The following is a 17,550-nucleotide window of genomic DNA, read 5'->3' as shown; positions in this document are numbered from 1 at the left end:
GGGACTGGGATTCAAGGCTTGCCCTGACACTGACTAGGCCCTGAACTTATAGTCACTTTGCTTCTCTGGGCCTCACTGTCCTTCCACATCTGTCCGCTGAGGCTAGTTGGGCCAGGTGTTTCCAACACTCTGCCTGCAAGGTTCCACTGCACACAGCCACCCAGGTGGGGCCTGCAGACTGCTAAGACATGCTTCTGCCCTGTACACCGCCACTTATAAAAACACAAGGGCCTCTTTCTCACTGGGAAAGTGATCAACCCCCAATCTCGGTTCCTGTTCAAACCCACTCCCAGAGGTTAAAGGCTAGTTATTAAGGCAGTTTAAGAAATGGACATTCCTCTCGCTCCTCGGATCCTTTCTGTGTTCTGCCAACCCCAAGGCAGCAGAGAGGGGCGGCAGGGGTGGTGGAGATGCCAGGGAGGCGGCCCCCTCCTGCCAGGCCCTGCTTTCCCAGGACGGTCTTCGGGATGGCCTGGAGCGCCCCTCCGCCGCCCTCACCACCTTTCTTTGGAGAAGGCCTCAGTCTGCACGAGATCGCCAGGGTGCTCGGCGATGCACGCGCCGTTGAGGTCGCCCAGTTTATTGTCCGGCAGGTCCTCGGGCTTGGTGCAGAGCTTCAGGGCGCGGGAGATGAACACGTCCAGGTCGAACTGGGGGCTGGCGCCCCCGTCGATGGGGGCCCGACGGCTGGGTGGGGAGGCCGACAGGCGGCGCTCGGGGCCGTCGCGGGGCGGGCTGGCGCGCTCGGGGCCGCCCTGCGTGCTCTGGACCCACTGCGCGATCTCCAGGAAGAGGCTGGCCGGCTCTTCGTCGCGCGCCCCCGCGTCCGCCGCTCCCGCGGCCACCGCGGCCACCGCGGCGGTGGGGGGAGCCCCGGCCGCCTGCTTCCAGTGCGACAGGTCCAGGATGAGCTTGGGCTCCGAGTAGTGGTGCGGCTTGTTGTCGCGCCACAGCAGCTTGTCCAGGTAGGACGGCGACCCCACCTTGTAGTCGCAGGAGCGCCCGTAGTCGGCCTCGAAGGCGCGCTCCATGGACGAGTGCGACTGCTCCAGGAAGCGCTCCGAGCTGCTCTGCGAGTCCTTGCGCGGGTCCACCTGCACGTCCTCCGCCAGCGGTGCCGAGCCCGCGCGCGGGTCGAGCTGCACCTCGCTTGCGTCCTGGTACCTGTCGGGCCGCCACTCCAGGTCCGACGACAGGCTCACAGGGTACCTGCAAGGGTAAGACAGGATGGCGATTGGACCCTTCCAACCGGGTGGGCTTTGTTGGGGGAGCCAACCCCCCACCCACAGGCCGGCTTTCCATTCCTTCCCAGTCTCTCCAGCTCCTTCCCCCACCTTGGGAGGTGGGAAGGTGATGGGACAAAGTAACGGTGAACCTCCAGGGCTCAGGCAGAAGGACTGATTGCCCGGCTTAACTCTTGTATCCTTTTATTTTATTTTATTTTTTTCTGTGGTACGCGGGCCTCACTGTTGTGGCCTCTCCCGTTGCGGATAACAGGCTCCGGATGCGCAGGCTCAGCAGCCATGGCTCACGGGCCCAGCCGCTCCGCGGCATGCGGGATCTTCCCGGACCGGGGCACGAACCCGTGTCCCCTGAATCCGCAGGCGGACTCTCAACCACTTGCGCCACCAGGGAAGCCCTCTCTTGTATCCTTTTGTATTCACTGAGTATCCTACAAATATTTCTTGAGCGCTTGCTATGTACCAGGTGCTGTTCTGGGCATTACCAGACAGTAGGGAACAAAACAAAATCCCTCTCCTCATGTAATGGTACTTTCTAGTGGATGCACCTAGGCAGTGATCCTCAAACTGTGATGTGCACACAAATCACCTGGGGACCTTGTTGAAATGCAGATCCTGATCCAGTAGATGAGGTAGGGTCTGAGAGTCTGCATTTCTAACAGGCCCCCAGTGATGCTGATGCTGCTGGTCCCTGGCCCACACTTTGAGTAGCAGGGCCCTAATGAGGGCTTCACAGCCTTGGCTCAGATTAGAATCACTTGTGGCGGGGGGGATTAAAAAGTTGCATGCCTGCCCCACATCTCCAATGCTGATTCAGGAGGTCCAGGGAGGGGCCCAGCATCTGCGTGGTTTTCAAACCTCCCCAGGTGTTTCTAATTTCCAGCCAGGGCTAAGAATCCCTGCCATAGTGGATCTGGTTGGAGGCCCTGCAGCACCTTGCATAGATGCTGAGCAGGCAGGGCGTACTGACAGATTACAGACCCCCTCAGGAGAGGCCAGAGATCCTTGGAATTCCTCTGTCAACTGTCCTGCAGCCCTGAAGAGCAAAGTCCGCTAGCCAAGAGCAAAGGAAGGGCAGGTGGGCAGGCCATCAGCTTGGGCTGAGCCCTCCCTCCCTGTGCCAGGTGTTCTATGCAGAACTGAGGGGGCGGGGAGAGGCAGGGAGCCCAGGGGAAGCCTCAGGCAGCAGCCAGCCGCTCCTGAACAGGAGGCCTAGGGCTCACACAGGAAAAACCAAGGACAGGCAGGTTTGGCTGTGTGACTGGGCAGGCGGGCAGCTGCAGTCCACACCTCGTGGTTTGCGAGGCACAGGAAGGTCCCACTTGTGCCCACCCTCCCAGTGATGCCATTAAGGTAGGAGTCACTCCTAGAGGTGAACGCTGCCTCCTCCCACGAGAGTCCTTGAAATTGCAGGGATTTCTAGGAGGAAGAACTTGTGAAGCCCGTCACCTTTGGCTGCTACGCGCCAAGGGCCAGATGTAAGGTGTCTGCAGTCTCCAGGCAACCTGTGGAGTGAGTGCTACCACCCGCTTCATAGACGAGGACACTAGCGTTCAGAGGTAAGCAGTTTGCCCAAAGCAGCAGGGCCTGTGGGAAGGGGTTTGTCATTGCCTTTGTCATCGGCCTTCCTCGTGCAGGTGTGATGGGAGAGGTCGGGAGCAGGGGGGCACCAGGTTTAGAAGTGGTCAGAGTTGATGGGCAGGGGCTAAAGAGACCCTGCTACAGTCTTCCTGACACCAACGCCATGCCATAGCCATGATAAGCAGGCACAAACCCTGCAGAGCCAATGCTCCGTGCCCCCAGATGCTGTGGAGTGGAGGACGAGGGGCTGCGGGAGCCACAGTCAAGGGCAGGGCTAGCATGGGGGTGGCAGGAGAGAGAGTCTTCATTAATCTCTATTTGCTGGCAACTCGATAACAACAATCAACAACAAGTAAACAAACCTGTCCCGAAATAGCAACGTCGCCCTGACCCTCCCTTGGAGCCTCCTTAGTCTGAAACCCATCATCTCTGTCACTTATGTAACTAGCGGTCACATTCTTGCAACAGCAGTGCTCCCACTTAGGCCCTCTCGGAGTCCTAGCTTCTAAGCCCTCGACTTCTATTTCTAAACCGAGCGGCTACTGGTGCTTCTCCCAGAATTAGCAGATGGTGCTGCCCAAATGTCTAGGTGCCTGATCTAGGAACATCAGAACAGGAAGGGACCTAAGAGATCATTGTGTGCTTATGCGAAGAGCGTCAAAAACTGTATCTTCTACCCAACTCTGATTCATTGGTAGTGACTTCCGGGTACACTGTGTTGAGAAGGATTCTGAGGCCTGGCTCAGTTTAGCCGGGAAGAGTCCTGTGATTGCTTAGCAGTGTCTGACACGGGTGCAGATTGGGGAGGGCCCCACATAGGCCAGGAATTAGGTGTGTGACACAACGCCAATCTCTAACCTCTCTGAGCTGTGGCGTCCTCGTGTGTCAATGAGCAATAATAATAATGGTGCCCCTCTAGTGGCATCTCAGGAGGTGCAAATGATGTGAACGGCATGAAGGTGTTGTGTGGTGGTAAATGTCACATTGTTTTCTTGTCTTGCGTTGCTGCATTTTGCTTTTCTGGGGAAAATTCCCAGCCTGCTAGACGTGAGCCCTGGCTGTGGGTGCTCATTAAATGCTTGCCCAACATTGTATGGAGCCCTGTGTGCAGTATACTCGGGGTGGGTTGGAAAGCTGGTGGTGACAGGTGTTGCACAAAGGCAGGCCCCTGACCACGCATGAAGGACATAGCTGGTCATCTACCGGGAATGTCTGGGGACAGGAGAGAAAGGCAGGAAGCTAAGCTGGGGAAAGCGCCCTATGGGCTATAGAACTTGGGAGACAGAAGGAAAGGTCATGGAGGATCAGAGGCAAATAGAAATGGGAGGACGGGAATGTGGGTTCCAGACTCCAGGGCTGGAACCGCACCTGTCCCAGTTGGAGAGCTGGCTCTGGTTGGCGGCCATCAGCAGGATGTCGTCAATCTCATCCTCTATGCGGAAGGGGTGCTGCGAGGTGGGCTCGTCCTCGGGGCAAGAGTACGGGCTCATGTAGGGATGCTGCAGCCCCATCTCGGCAGTCAGGCGATCCATGGGGTTAAAGGTCAGGATCTTCTCCAGAAAGTCGATGGCTGTGGAGAGCAGAGCGGGACGGGAAGGTCATTTGTGCCCTTGCCAAGCTGAGAATAAGGCTCCTCAGCATGGGGACACCCCCTAGTGTTTGTACTTTTCCATTTGTAAAAGTACAAATGTTTCCAGATGTACAAATGCTTTTTGTACAACATTTGTACAAAAGTACAAATGTTTTCTGGATGTTTCCTTTCTCAGGATCCTCACCACAATCCAGGGACAAATTCAGAGCAGATGCTGCTTTTTGACTTCACTAATGAATTAATAGAGGTCCAGAGGGGTACAGTGACTTGCTCAAGGCCACCGTTGGTTACAGGAGGTCCAGGGCTAGAACTCTGCCTTAGGCTGGATTTCCCCAGAGACAGGGAATGGGGTGGAGGTAGTTTATGTGGCAGTGATGCCAGGAAGCACCGGTAGGGCAATGGGGAAGAAGCCATTAGAGGATGTGCCAATGAACAGTTCCTGCTGAGAGCCCCTGGGGCTCTGTTCCACTGGGTCCTCCAAGAAACAGCATGGGACACACCTCGGAGATGGTCCCACTCTGGCGGGGGGTGGGGGGGAAGCTGGGGTATCTCCATCCCCACTCTCATTTGTCATGGGTTGAGTGCTACTGGAGTGGGTGGAGGACCCAGCAGCAAAAAGCCTCAGTGAGAACGGTCGCCGTGGAGCTAGGCGGGTGGGATAGAGCCTGACAGCCCAGGGCTCCTAAGTCCAGAGCCCTTTCTACCATATGTTGCCCCTGGGGGTTTGACAAATAAAGGCCATCTTCAAAGTATTTATCCCCTGGGCTGGAGCCCCCATGCTGTGCCAGGCAGTAACCCTTCAGTGGCTAGATCAAGGGGAGGACCTGGCAGCTGAACCTGGGCGTGGAAACGGACACTCAAGAGCCCCGTGTGGTGGCTATTTGCCAACCAGCATGAAGGTATATCAAGATGGCAGCAACCTGTAGGGCGTTGTGGGTGTGCACTGGCTGAACATCAGCTCCGCGCACAGGTGCCCTTTGTCCTGAGCGGGGGTAGGCACACCTGTCTGCCCTGTGAGCTCAGCCCCGGGTTATCTCAGGGCAAGTCCAGTCCGGAGGTTTGTATTCCTTCTCAGCACTGGAGGCTCCACTTAAATCATGGCTTGGCTAACCATGTTACAGCCCACATGGAAAAGGAGGAAAGCAGCTGAGCTCAAGGCCAGGCTTCTGTGCCCTCTGAGGGGCTCCCGGGTGGGCCTCAGCCTGCACCATTACCCTGCCCCTCACACCAGCCCTGGACCTCTCTGCAGAAAAATTCATCAGTGATTCAGGAAATCGATGGCTTCTGAAGGTCACTGGCCTCCCAGGAGGATGCAGTTCTGCTCCATAATCCTAGACTGAAAGATCAGTTAAGCAGCAGTGACTCTGATCCCTCCCCAGTGCTCTGGGGCTCAGGGCATGCTTCTGGGCCCAGGGCTGCAGACCTGAAAGAGAATCAGCCTCACAGGTTCCCAGGACTGGGAAGAAGCAGGCAGTGCAGGGCCCAGCTCTGGCTGGGCGAGTCTTTCCTTCTTTGGGCTCCCAGCCCCTCGCTCGGCCCCACCTACTACCCTGAACCTTTTGACGAGGAAGTGAGAGAGTTGGAGCTCTAAACATTGGCAGGCATCCTCACCATTATCATCATTATTAAGAAAGACCCAGCGAACCCTGACGTTGGAAAGTGCCAGCCCCGAAGGCCGCTCCACTGACTCTAGTAAGGATGGGAATCTCCCCTTCCCTCTCTCTGACAGCTGGTCCTCCAGCAGGTGCCCAGACACTTCTGGGAAGCCCAAGTGTTAGAAAATCCTGCCTTACAGCAAACCTAAATCTGCCCCTTTAACTCCTCCCCTTGAGCCTCGCCCCGCCCTCTCTGGTCCCCCCATGTCAGCATGCTCTCTCTCTTCCCCATGACTGTTCCCATCATGTTTCAAGGCAGCAGTCATGTCCCACGCAAGCCCCCTGTCCTCCTGGCACACAACTGGCCTACATCTCCTAGCCTCCCCCGCAGTTCGGTGTGGCCGTGTGACTGGGGCCAATGGAAAGGGGTTGGAAATGATGTGTGTACCCCGCTTCCAGGCCAGACCCATAGAAACCTCCTGCAGGAGTGTCTGCTCTCCCTTCCCCTGTCTTTGGCCGGAAGTTGGTGCCCTGCGGGTAGGGGGGAGCCTTGAAAGCTACGATTGAAGATGTCACATGGCCGGCATCCCAGGCGTGGCCCCCAGGTTCCCCCACTCTGTCTGAACTTGAGTTGAGCAGTGAATACACTGCTAGCGGGTAAGCCACAGAGACTTCAGGTTTATCGGCTACAGCGCTGGCTTCACCTTAACTCATAACCACACCGCCCCGCCTCCACCAACTCCTTTTCTCTACGTCCAACCTCCCACATGTTTTCTCCGGTGCTTCTAATATAATGAGGCTTCTGTACAATTATGTCACCTCTCTGTGGCCCCAGTGGATTCCCAGCTGGGCTTCTCAGAGCCCCAGGGATCCTCAGGAAGGATTCTCAGGGGCGTCTCCGGAGATCAAGGGGCAGGTGGGCAGGACCCCTCACCCCTCACCCCTGCTGCACCCAGAGGACTCCTTTCCCTGTTTTGTATATTAGATTTCCTCATCAGCTCTGTCATTTGTGACATTGTGTCGTTTCTCCTTGTAAGTGGAGCTCAGAAGTGAACGCGCTGGCGTGGTCTCAGGCCTGCTCCCTTGTCCTGAACCTGTGGTGTGGCGGCTGTCTCGGCTGCTGAGGGATACAGTCCACCCAGACTATGCCCTTCGAGCCTCTGAGGGTGACAGCCAGAGAGGACTCCCACCTCTTCCCAGGCCTACGGGGCCTCAAATGGACAATCCAGGACAAACCGAGGGTCACCAACTGACTCTTATGGGCAGGTGGGCGTGATACCCTTTCTCCCACTGAAGTTTCATTTCAGCCATGCCTCATTACCCTGAGGCCAGGCTGATTGGGACCACTTTCCAAGCCCAGTGGCAGACAAGAGAATTGTGGTTGAAGCTGGCACATTGGGAGGGTGAAGCTTTCGTGAACGTCTGTTCGGCTACAGGATCAAGTCTGTACACGTCAGCTGGGTATTCAGAGCCCTGCAGCCTTTGGCCCTTCTCACCTATCTAGCTTCACTTCCTACAGTCAGTTTCCCGCTGATCTGAGCCCTCACCAGTCCTCCAGGCCGGTTCTTTATCCCTCTCAGTGCTTGGTGGCTCTCTTCCCCTCCCCCAATACACAGAGCTCTGGTTGGCCCCTTAGGATGTGTTCCTTCAGCTGCATGCTCATCTCTGACGTGTACTCCATCTTCCCAGCTAGACCATCACTTATGTCTCTGATCTCTGCGAGACAGGCCCACCACGCTCAGAGCCAAGTCACCGAGGGACTGCTGTGCGTGTGGTGGTTTGGGGGATGGGGACATGGGTGACACACCCCTGATCCAGAATTCCTGAGAATTCTGAACCTTGTGTCACATGGTGGGATTTCTACAGAGGCCTAGGAATCAAAGTAAATGTGGATGGGCTGAGTCTTAATTTGTGGGGAATCAGATTGCCCCCCTCCCTTACAGATGGGGAAACTGAGACAGCTTGAATGGGGATCATGGCCAGAGAAATTTAGTCCAAGTTCTTGGTTTCTTGATGGGGAGGAGTGTGGCAGAGACAGCTAATGTGTACCCCATGTCTGTTCCCCTCTTTCATAGTTATGGACACAGAGTGGCAATGGAGTAACTGTCCACTTCCCAGCCTCACTGCAGCGAGGTGGGACCATGTGACTAAGTTCTGGCCAACAGGACACGAATGGAGGTGAGGTGAAGTCAAGGGAACTGCCTTCCTTCCCCACCTTCCCCCAGCTGGTAAGGGCAGTACCCTAAGGTGGCAGAAATACAAGACAGAAGGGGCTTGGGCCCTGGATGGCTGTACAGCAGGTCTACCACATTGGCCCTAGACTATCTACCTTGGATTATTATATAAGAGAGAAATAAACTTAACTTCTTTTTTCTTAAATGAGAAATACATGTTATGTAAGCTGTTGAGAATCTGGGTTTCTTTTACAATTGGCAAACCCATATCCCACCTGGTATAGGGGTTTCCTAAGGGAGCCTCTAGCAGGTAGAAGGCTGGTGGCAATGTAACATCTCAGAGGATGGAGCAACTATCCTATGCTAAGGGCCTTACCAGTTCTATTTTACTTACTTGTCGCAATGACCCTGTGTGTCATGTGTTATTATATCCATTTTACAGTTAAGGAAACTGAGATGCAGAGAAGTTAAGAAACTTGCCCAAGGCCAAACAGCTAGTCACCGGTGGAACTGGGAACTGAGCCTGGGTCTGCCTTTGAAGCTGATGAAACCATACCATGCCTTCCAGAGGGAAAAAATAAAGGGAGGTGGAAGAGAGGGAGGGAGGCAAGTGAGAAAGAAGGAAAAGGAAGCAAAATCAGTAGAGTATGGAGGACCAGCTGTGACCGCCTTGAGGGTGACCTGATGGCCGAACTCAGTCTGGAAGTAGCGAGGGCAAATGCCCGCTGCCAGGGGTCCCCAGCTTCTGTGTCTAGGGACTCTGCTTGGTCCTTTTGGAAGAGACTGCCTGCCCCAGCCCCCAGGGTGAAACCAGAGAGCTGCCTCCAGGTGCTGGCTCGGCCGTCGGGCTCTGGTACCTTCGCTGTTCACTTCAGGGAGTAGCTTGCGCAGTGGCCTCTTCACCTCCCAGGTGCTGCTGACGAAGGAAGGCATCACCTTGAGCAGCTCGTCCTTGTCCTCCTCCCGGATCACAGGGATGGTCTCCAGGATGAGCTGCATCTGCTCCAGCTCGTGAGCCCCTGGGGAGGTAAACACCAGATGGTTGAGCATGCTGCCCACGTGGCTGGCGTGTGTGGAAGCTCCCGGGCCGCTCTAGGACCTTGGGACAGGGGGACCAGAGCTGGGCTGGAAGCCAGGGGACCTGAGTTCAGTCTGCCACTAACTTGCTGTGTGACTGTGGGCAAGTTGCTTGCCATCTCTGGGGCTTGGTCAAATGTAGAAAGAAGGGGTAGTCTCTGGGGCCCCATCCATTCCCCTAGCATTCTGTGCCTCTGGAATGGACCAGTCTCATATAGCCTGAGTCAGCCATCGCTAAAGTGATGGGAGCAGCCTGGCCCAAGGCTTTCCAAATGCTCTTTCCCATAGGCCTCTCTGTATGTCCTTTACTGGGCTGGGGAAGGAAGTGATTTTAAGGCCAGGAATGAGTCTTACCTTTCGGATTTCCATTAGGAGGAAAAAAAGTCAGGAAGAACAAATGAAGCTTGGGACGTGTCATGAGCACACTGCCTCTGTGCTCCTTTGGGCAGAGGGAGGAAGACACACTGTGCCAGGTCTGTGGGACAGGATGGAGTCGAGCATTCAAGCACTCATTCACTGACTCATTCATTCATTCAACAAATGATTATTTATGGAGTGTCGTCTCCCTGCCAGGCATCATGCTGGATGCTGGGAATGAATACCATCCTCATCCGTAAGAAGCTTCAGGCTTTGTGCATCTTGGAAACTCAACTCCTCTTCTATGCTCAGGCCATCACGGATGCTGCTTCAGAGCTTTGACACTGCTGGGATGGGTCAGGTCTGAATCCTTGCTGCCCACTCTGACTTCCAGGCTGTTCTTACCTCCAGTTCCTCCATTTTCCCTTTGGGCATGAGTAGCCTTGCCATTTACCTCTACCAGGTTAAATCCAACCAGGCCCCATCTTCCTTAAGAAGTGCCCCTGACTCACCCAGCTGCACAGAGCTCCCTCCCCTTACCACCGATTCCCATGGGGTCCCAGTCTTCCAGAAGCTGGTAGCCAAGGGCGGGGCTCTTCCGTGTCCCCCATGATGCCCTGTGTAGCACTAAGCACTTGTGGATGCTGTGAGCCCTGACCCAGAAAGTGCCTACAGATCAGCATCTGCTCTGAACGAGTCCCTTGGCCTCTCCCTGCAGTGGGCTCATGTAGGCTCAGTTCAGAGACTCTGGGAGACTTGTGGGGTCCCCTCTCCAATTGAGCACTCCAGACCGACCTCTCACAGTGGCAGGGAGAGGAGAGGAAGGGGCTGAAATGTAGGATGGGTGTTTTCAGGGGTCAATCTCAAGGTGTTTGAATGTACATGATTATTGATTTTGAAAGTTCTGTGCTCAAAAGGCTTTTTTTAGCCTCGCCAGTATTTTGCCTGAAATGGTGGATAATCAGGTGCCTCCAAGTGGTGCCATAAAAGCTGCAGAGGTAATGTCAAAGAGAAAGACTAGCATGTTTGTGATTAACATGTGTTCCCCCCCCCGACTTTTTTTGTGTGGTACTCGGGCCTCTCACTGTTGTGGCCTCTCCCGTTGTGGAGCACAGGCTCCGGACGCACAGGCTCAGCGGCCATGGCTCACGGGCCCAGCCGCTCCGCGGCATGTGGGATCTTCCCGGACCGGGGCACGAACCCGTGTCCCCTGCATCGGCAGGCGGACTCTCAACCACTGCACCACCAGAGAAGCCCTGTTTTCCCCTTTTATTGAGCTACAGCAGAGGAGAAGGAAGGTGCCTGGGTAGCAGCTTACCAGCAAAGAGCATCCTCCCCGTGAGCATCTCTGCCAGGATGCAGCCAGCGGCCCACATGTCAATGGCTTTGGTGTAGTTGTTAGGGCAGAGGAGCAGGCGCGGTGAGCGGTACCATTTCGTTACCAACCCTTCTGACAGGTAACCCTGGAAGACAAAACCCCGGCTTCCAGTAATCAGTCGTTTGTAGACATCCGCCCTCACATGCCTCTCCTCCTTTCCCTTCCCAGGGAGACAGGACCCCTTTCACTCTCCATCCTTTCCCATTGATCGTCTGGTTAGAGGGGTTCAGGCAGCTTTGTGGAGCTCAGAGCCTTTGGTGGGGGAATCTTATGAGGCCCTGAAGTTCTCTTCTGTAGAAAGGGATCCAGGATGACACTATTTAAGAAGCAATGCTTTCCCACCCCATCTTGATGTAACGATGCATAGCACTCTACCCTCACCTAGGAAGAAGTTGGAAAAATAGGAGCCATACTTGAGTTTGTTATCACCATCAACAGAGTAACGGCGAGACAGTGGAACTTGATTTATTCAGTGGCTGAAAGTCAGAAAGAGCTGTAAAATTTAAATCAAGCCAGTTGCTTTGGTGCAGATGATTAAATTGATTCTGCCGTGATGCCAGACGCCAAGCCCCTGCTGGGAATGGATGAGGCCAGCTTCATAATGGGTGCGGGTGAAGGGCTTTTGGAAGCAGCCCTGAAAGGCAGAGTGGACACAGCTTTGGTTGGCCCAGAGGATTCTGGGAGTTCTACAGAGTGTCTTTGGGGGGATAGATGTTCTAGCTGATTTCAGCCACTGCTCAGTGTGCGGTCTGGAGTGGAATCCCTCACTACGGGATATAGGGACAGCATAGGTGCTTTAGCACAGATAGGGAAGTATAGCCAGGCAATTCGGAGCTTGTTCTCTATGTAATTCACAAAGCTGGCCCAACAGTGGAATCTGGGAAATGTCTGTTGAATTATGTGGAACGGTCTCTCTAAAGTGAAAAAGTAGACCTATTTGGTGGTCAAGGTCAGATAATTAGCACCAGGGGGATCCAATGAGAAATTCTAGGGATGGTTTTGTTATTTGCTGTTGTAATTTCCAATTTAGCATCTAATTTTCCTTTTTGCTGATGTAAAAAGTATCACAGACCTAGGTTAAAAACATGAAACATTAGGAAGCCCAAGTACCCAGGAGCTTTTGATCAATTACTCTGAAATCTCGTCACTTGTTGAGCAAAGATTTATTATGTTTTAAACCTGAGAGCCCTGAGTTACAGCAGTTTTCTCTCCTCTGTGGCACATATTTCTTTAGAGCAGGTCCTCAGACTGGTGGAAGGAAGGAAGAAAAGACTAAGCTATACCCATTCCCCAGCCTCGATGCTCCAAAATGAGCTCCTTATAATTTTTAAAATATGCCCCCTTTCTCTGTCCTTTGGGCCTTTGCATGTGTACTTTCCAGGGATGGGTGTCCTCACACCCACTGTCCTTCCTGGCTAACTCACACTCAGGCCTGCTTCCTCTCAGAAACTTCCCAACTCCCTGGGATGAGGTTGAATGCCCCTTCCCAGGAGCTCCATGATCCTTGTCTTGTTACTGTTTCTTTACTTCTCTGCAGTTTCACCTTCACCCACCCCACCCCCAGGACCACTAGACTATTCACCCCTCATGGGCAGAGGCTGTATCTTGTTTCACAGCCGTTTCTGCATTGCCTACTTCCAAGTCTGCCTCCTAGGAAATGTCCAATGAACACGGATGGATGGATGAGTAAGGAACGTCTCACGTGGTCTGAGCCCCTTCAAAACGGGGCACCTTCTGGAGGAACCACTGATCCTCTTCTTTAATAGACCTGATTTTATGGAGAGATCCAGTTCCCACTTTCAACAGTGGATGAGGAGTTTAGAAAAGTTGACAGCTTTTGCCTTATGCCTTGCCTTCTTCCAGAAAGGACTGGCAGGTGTAAGTAATTTTTTTAAGTCAGGTTTACTGAAGTATAATTTATAAACAGTAAAATTCACTCTTTTTAGGGTACAGTTCTATGAGTTTTGACAAAGCGTAGAATCATGTAGCCACCATCACAATCAAGAGACATACAGTTCCATCAGCTCACGCAATTCCCTCGTGTCCCCTTCTGGTCACCCCCGAGCCCCAGTTCCCTAGAAACCACTGTTTTCCATCCCTTTAGTTTTGCTTGTGCAGAACGAACGTAATATAAATGGAATCACAGTGTGTGGCCTTTTGAGTCTGAATTCTTCCCCTTAGCATAATGCATCTGGACTCATCCACATTGCTGTATGAAGAGTAATCTGTTAGGAGTTTAAGTTTGATTCTGAAAAGGAAAGAGACAAGCCAGACTGTAGAAGCTCACATCTGGGTGGGTGGCTTATAAATAAAGAATGGTCCAATTTTATTTTCCAGTCAGAGGGTGAGAGTGTCAGAGGAAGACTAAAGCAGAGTACCCAGAGGGGAGGTGAATTTACTCTGATGTGTAAATGAGCAATCTTTTATGGGACGGAATTCCTTATAATTAACCCCTGCCTATCTGCAGAGTCTGGAGCTGAAGTGGGACACAGAGAGCTCCCTTCTGAAACACCTGCCCTGAAAGTAAAAGATGTTTGCATGGGCAAGGCTGCCCCAGGGCCAGAATTATGGGCAAGGCCATGATAACAGCTGAGAAAGTTCACCCCTGGCTCTTCCTTACCTTTGAATGAAAACCAACAACCTGCCAGATTTTTGTCAACTACTAGCTGCTTCCCTCAAGTTATTTGTCCCTCAGGTCAGAGGATTTACTGATATGTTTCAGAAGCCACAGGACAGAGGAGAATTTGGGAAGGTGCAGTGGCTTTTCTGCCAGGCTCTGGAGCAAGGGGAGCCCTGGGGAAGGGGGGGATGGGAACAGAGGGGAGCCTCCATTCCTGGGTCTGTGGGGCAGACACGGGGAGGGGCTGGAAGTCTTGCCCTCAGCTGAGATGAGCCCTGGGTGTCTGAGCGGGAGAGACACTGGGGCCCACCGCACACTACTGGTGATCTGAATTCAACAGAGGAGTTTTAGTTGAGTGGATGGGGCAAAAGTCAGAATTTTCTAGAATAAAAAAAAATCTTTAAAGGTACCCAGGAGTGGAGACTCAATTTTAACAGAAGGGCCCATAAATCCATAAGTGTACTGGCTCAACAGAAACCCTTAAACGGCTTTCCTGCCGGAGCCTGCAGGGTGAAGATAGTTTCAGCTCCTTTTGGATGTAGAGGAAGCTGTCTTCAGTGATCAGACATGGTCTCTCCTGGGTCTCGCCCATCGGCAGGCTGACCAGTGGGTGGGACAGCGGGCACAGGCAGGGCGTGTTGTCTCATCACCACGCTGGGGAGACGGGAAGTGGACACTCCTCGGGTCGCCCCCTGAGTGTAAGAGGCAAGACCAGAATCACCCTTTCCCTAGTGTCCCATTCCTCCTGCCAACCTGTCCCTTGGTGTTTCCGGTGAGAAGGCAACTCCGGAGGCACCACTGGGAGGGGTGGACACGGTTTCCTGTCTAGACCCCACCATGGGGCCTTTGGGCTTCTTCAGCTATTACTCCAACCAGCCCATTGTGCTGGAGTCATGTCCAGCCAGTGAGAGGCTTTGACTTTGAAAGCCTTAAAGGTGTTTGGAAATAATCTGGTAGCAGCTGCCCCAGGAGGAGAGTAATTAGGGACCCCCCACAGATCCAGAGGGAGGGTAGAATTAAAGCTGAGCATTCTCTTTGCTGAAGGAGCAAGGAAACCACACTCAGTCCCAGCTGCCTGCCAAGGAATTCAGAACAGCCTCCATCGAACTCCACCCCTGAAGGGTGGGCACCCCTCCACTGCTCCAGCGAGCCTGTATTGGGTGGGCTTCAGCTCTGCTCAGCTTGCCTTCTCTGTGCCTCCACTGGCCCAAGCCTGATCTCTTGGGTCTGGGAGTCAGAAGGCTGGAGGAAAAGGCTTGATCCCATAAACTTTCCACTTCACCCTTTAATGCACCTACTGGCACCTCACAGAGGTAGGGCAAATTTAACTAGGGACAACACTCTCCCAAGAATAAAAGCCCTGGGTGTGGGAAGACACCAAGTTAGCATCTCCCACAACTAGGGCGCCTTCCGGCTGCTGGTGGGGACCCTGATGCCCAAGGAGATGGGAGGAACCCCCAAGTGAACCGGTAGGACGTGGGGGGACTGAAGGGGGAGGATAAGTGGAGGCTAGACAGAATTGGCACCCCTGAGGCTGGGGAGATCAGGAGAGGCAGGCAGGAGGGACCCTCATGGAAGAGCGGGAGAGGATGGAGGGTGATCTCCTGGCCCACTCAGGCCGGGGAGCCTTCTGAGCTCCCAGGCCGATACCCTCCCTCCAAAACCCCCTCCAGGCTGCATGGGTCCTGGGGGCATAGGAAGGAGGCTGAGAGGAGAATAGGAGAGGCAGGTGGGAGGGTCCCTCCCAGATGGGAGGAGCAGGAGAGGGGAGGAGGGCGTTTGCCCCACCCACTCGAGTCCGGGAAGCCTGCTATGCTCCCAGGTGAGGTCCCCTGACCTCTGAGACCAGCAGTGGGGGGCACACCTGGGCCCCTTCTGTTCCTTGAGCCTAAGCCCCACCCCCACAGCCCCCAGGGCCTTTTCCAGCCCTGTGGGTCTTGAGCATAGGCCCCACCCACCACCAAACCTCACCCTTGCATAGACCTCGCCCTCCACAGCCAAGGCCTCCCCCCCACCCGCCTTTCTTTCTTTCTTTCTTTCTTTCTTTTTTTTTTTTTTTCTTCTTCCTCCTCCTCTTTCTTACTATTGTGGTACTGATGTACCTTCTGGTTGTTGATTCATCTATATTTTTATCTTTATATTCTTTCTAACATATCTGTTAGTTTCCTAGTCTAATTTTATTTTTTTACTTTGTTATTGTTCTCTCTCTCTCTCTCTTTTTTTTTTTTTTCTTTTGCCACCCCACATGGATTGCAGGATCTTGGTTCATGAGCTGGGGGTTGGACCAAAGCTCCTGTGGTGGGAGCTCCGAGTCCAAACCACTGGACTAACAGAGAACCTCAGACCCCAGGGAATATTCATCAGACAGAGGTCTCACAGAGGTCCTCATCTCAGCACAAAGACCCAGCTCTACCCAACAGCCTACAAACTCCAGTGTTGGAAGCCTCAGGCCAAACAACCAGTAAGACAGGAACACAATCCCACATTAAAAAAAAAAAAAAAGAGAGACGGCAAAAAGTATGTCACAGATGAAGGAGCAAGGTAAAAACCTACAAGACCAAATAAATGAAGAGGAAATAGGCAACCTACCTGAAAAAGAATTCAGAGTAATGATAGTAAAGATGATCCAGAGTCTCGGAAATAGAATGGAGGCATGGATTGAGAAAATACAAGAAATGTTTAACAAGATCTAGAAGAGCTAAAGAACAAACAAACAGAGATGAACAACACAATAACTGAAATGAAAAATACACTAGGAGGAGTCAATAATAGAGTAACTGAGGCAGTACAACGAATAAGTGAGCTGGAAGACAAAATGGCGGAAATAACTGTCAAGGAACAGATTAAAGAAGAAATAATGAAAAGAATTGAAGACAATCTCAGAGACCTCTGGGACAACACTGAACACACCAACATTCGAATTATAGGGGTCCCAGAAGAAGAAGAGAAAAAGAGTCTGAGAAAATATTTGAAGAGATTATAGTTGAAAACTTCCCTGACATGGGAAAGGAAATAGTCACCCAAGTCCAGGAAGCACAGAGAGTCCTAAACAGGATAAGCCCTAGGAAAAAGACACCAAGAAACATATTAATCAAACTAACAAAAATTAAATTCAAAGAGAAATTATTAAAAAAAAGCAAGGGGAAAAAAAAAGCAACAGACAAAGGCATTCCCATAAGGTTATCAGCTGATTTTTCAGCAGAAACTCTTTAGGCCAGAAGGGAGTGGCAGGATAAACTTAAAGTGATGAAAGAGAAAAACGTACAACCAAGATTACCCTACCCAGCAAGGATCTCTTTCAGATTCAATGGAGAAATCAAAAGCTTTTCAGACAAGCAAAAGCTAAGAGAATTCAGTACCACCAAACCAGCTTTACAACAAATGCTAAAGAAACTTCTCTAGGTGGGAAACACAAGAGAAGAAACCCAAAACAATTAAGAAAATGGTAATAGGAACATACATATCAATAATAACCTTGAATGTAAATGGATTATATGCCCCAACCAAAAGACACAGACTGGCTGAATAGATACAAAAACAAGACCCGTATATACACTGTCTACAAGAGACACTTCAGACCTACGGACACATACAGACTGAAAGTGAAGCTATGGAAAAAGATATTCCATGCAATTGGAAATCAAAAGAAAGCTGGAGTAGCAATACTCGTATCAGATAAAATAGACTTTAAAATAAAGACTGTTATAAGAGATAAGGAGGGACCCTACATAATAATCCAAGGAACAATCCAAGAAGAAGATATAACAATTACAAATGTTTATGCACCCAACATAGGAGCACCTTAATACATAAGGAAAATGCTAACAACCATGAAAGGAGAAATTGACAGTAACACAATAATAGTAGGGGACTTTAATACCCCACTTAAACCCATGGACAGACAATTGAAACAGAAAATAAATAAGGAAACACAAG

General features: G+C 52.3%; 1 protein-coding gene across 1 annotated transcript in view; it reads right to left on the bottom strand.

The window, feature by feature from the left end:
• Positions 1-494: 494 nt before the first annotated feature.
• The window catches only part of MAPK4 (mitogen-activated protein kinase 4), a 74,867-nt gene continuing 57,811 nt past the window's right edge, over positions 495-17,550 (bottom strand). Inside the window, exons 2-5 of the mRNA XM_060119301.1 lie at positions 10,935-11,079; positions 9,040-9,201; positions 4,191-4,392; positions 495-1,209 (exon numbers count right to left, since the gene is read on the bottom strand). Of these exons, the coding sequence (XP_059975284.1) occupies positions 495-1,209; positions 4,191-4,392; positions 9,040-9,201; positions 10,935-11,079 (1,224 nt within the window). The remainder of the gene's footprint in view (positions 1,210-4,190; positions 4,393-9,039; positions 9,202-10,934; positions 11,080-17,550) is intronic.

The sequence above is a fragment of the Mesoplodon densirostris genome, chromosome 15 (genome assembly GCF_025265405.1).
Source record: "Mesoplodon densirostris isolate mMesDen1 chromosome 15, mMesDen1 primary haplotype, whole genome shotgun sequence".
Taxonomy (NCBI): Eukaryota; Metazoa; Chordata; class Mammalia; order Artiodactyla; family Ziphiidae; genus Mesoplodon; species Mesoplodon densirostris.
The sequence above is the reverse complement of the archived record's forward strand: the minus strand, read 5'-3'. Positions and strand labels throughout refer to the sequence as shown.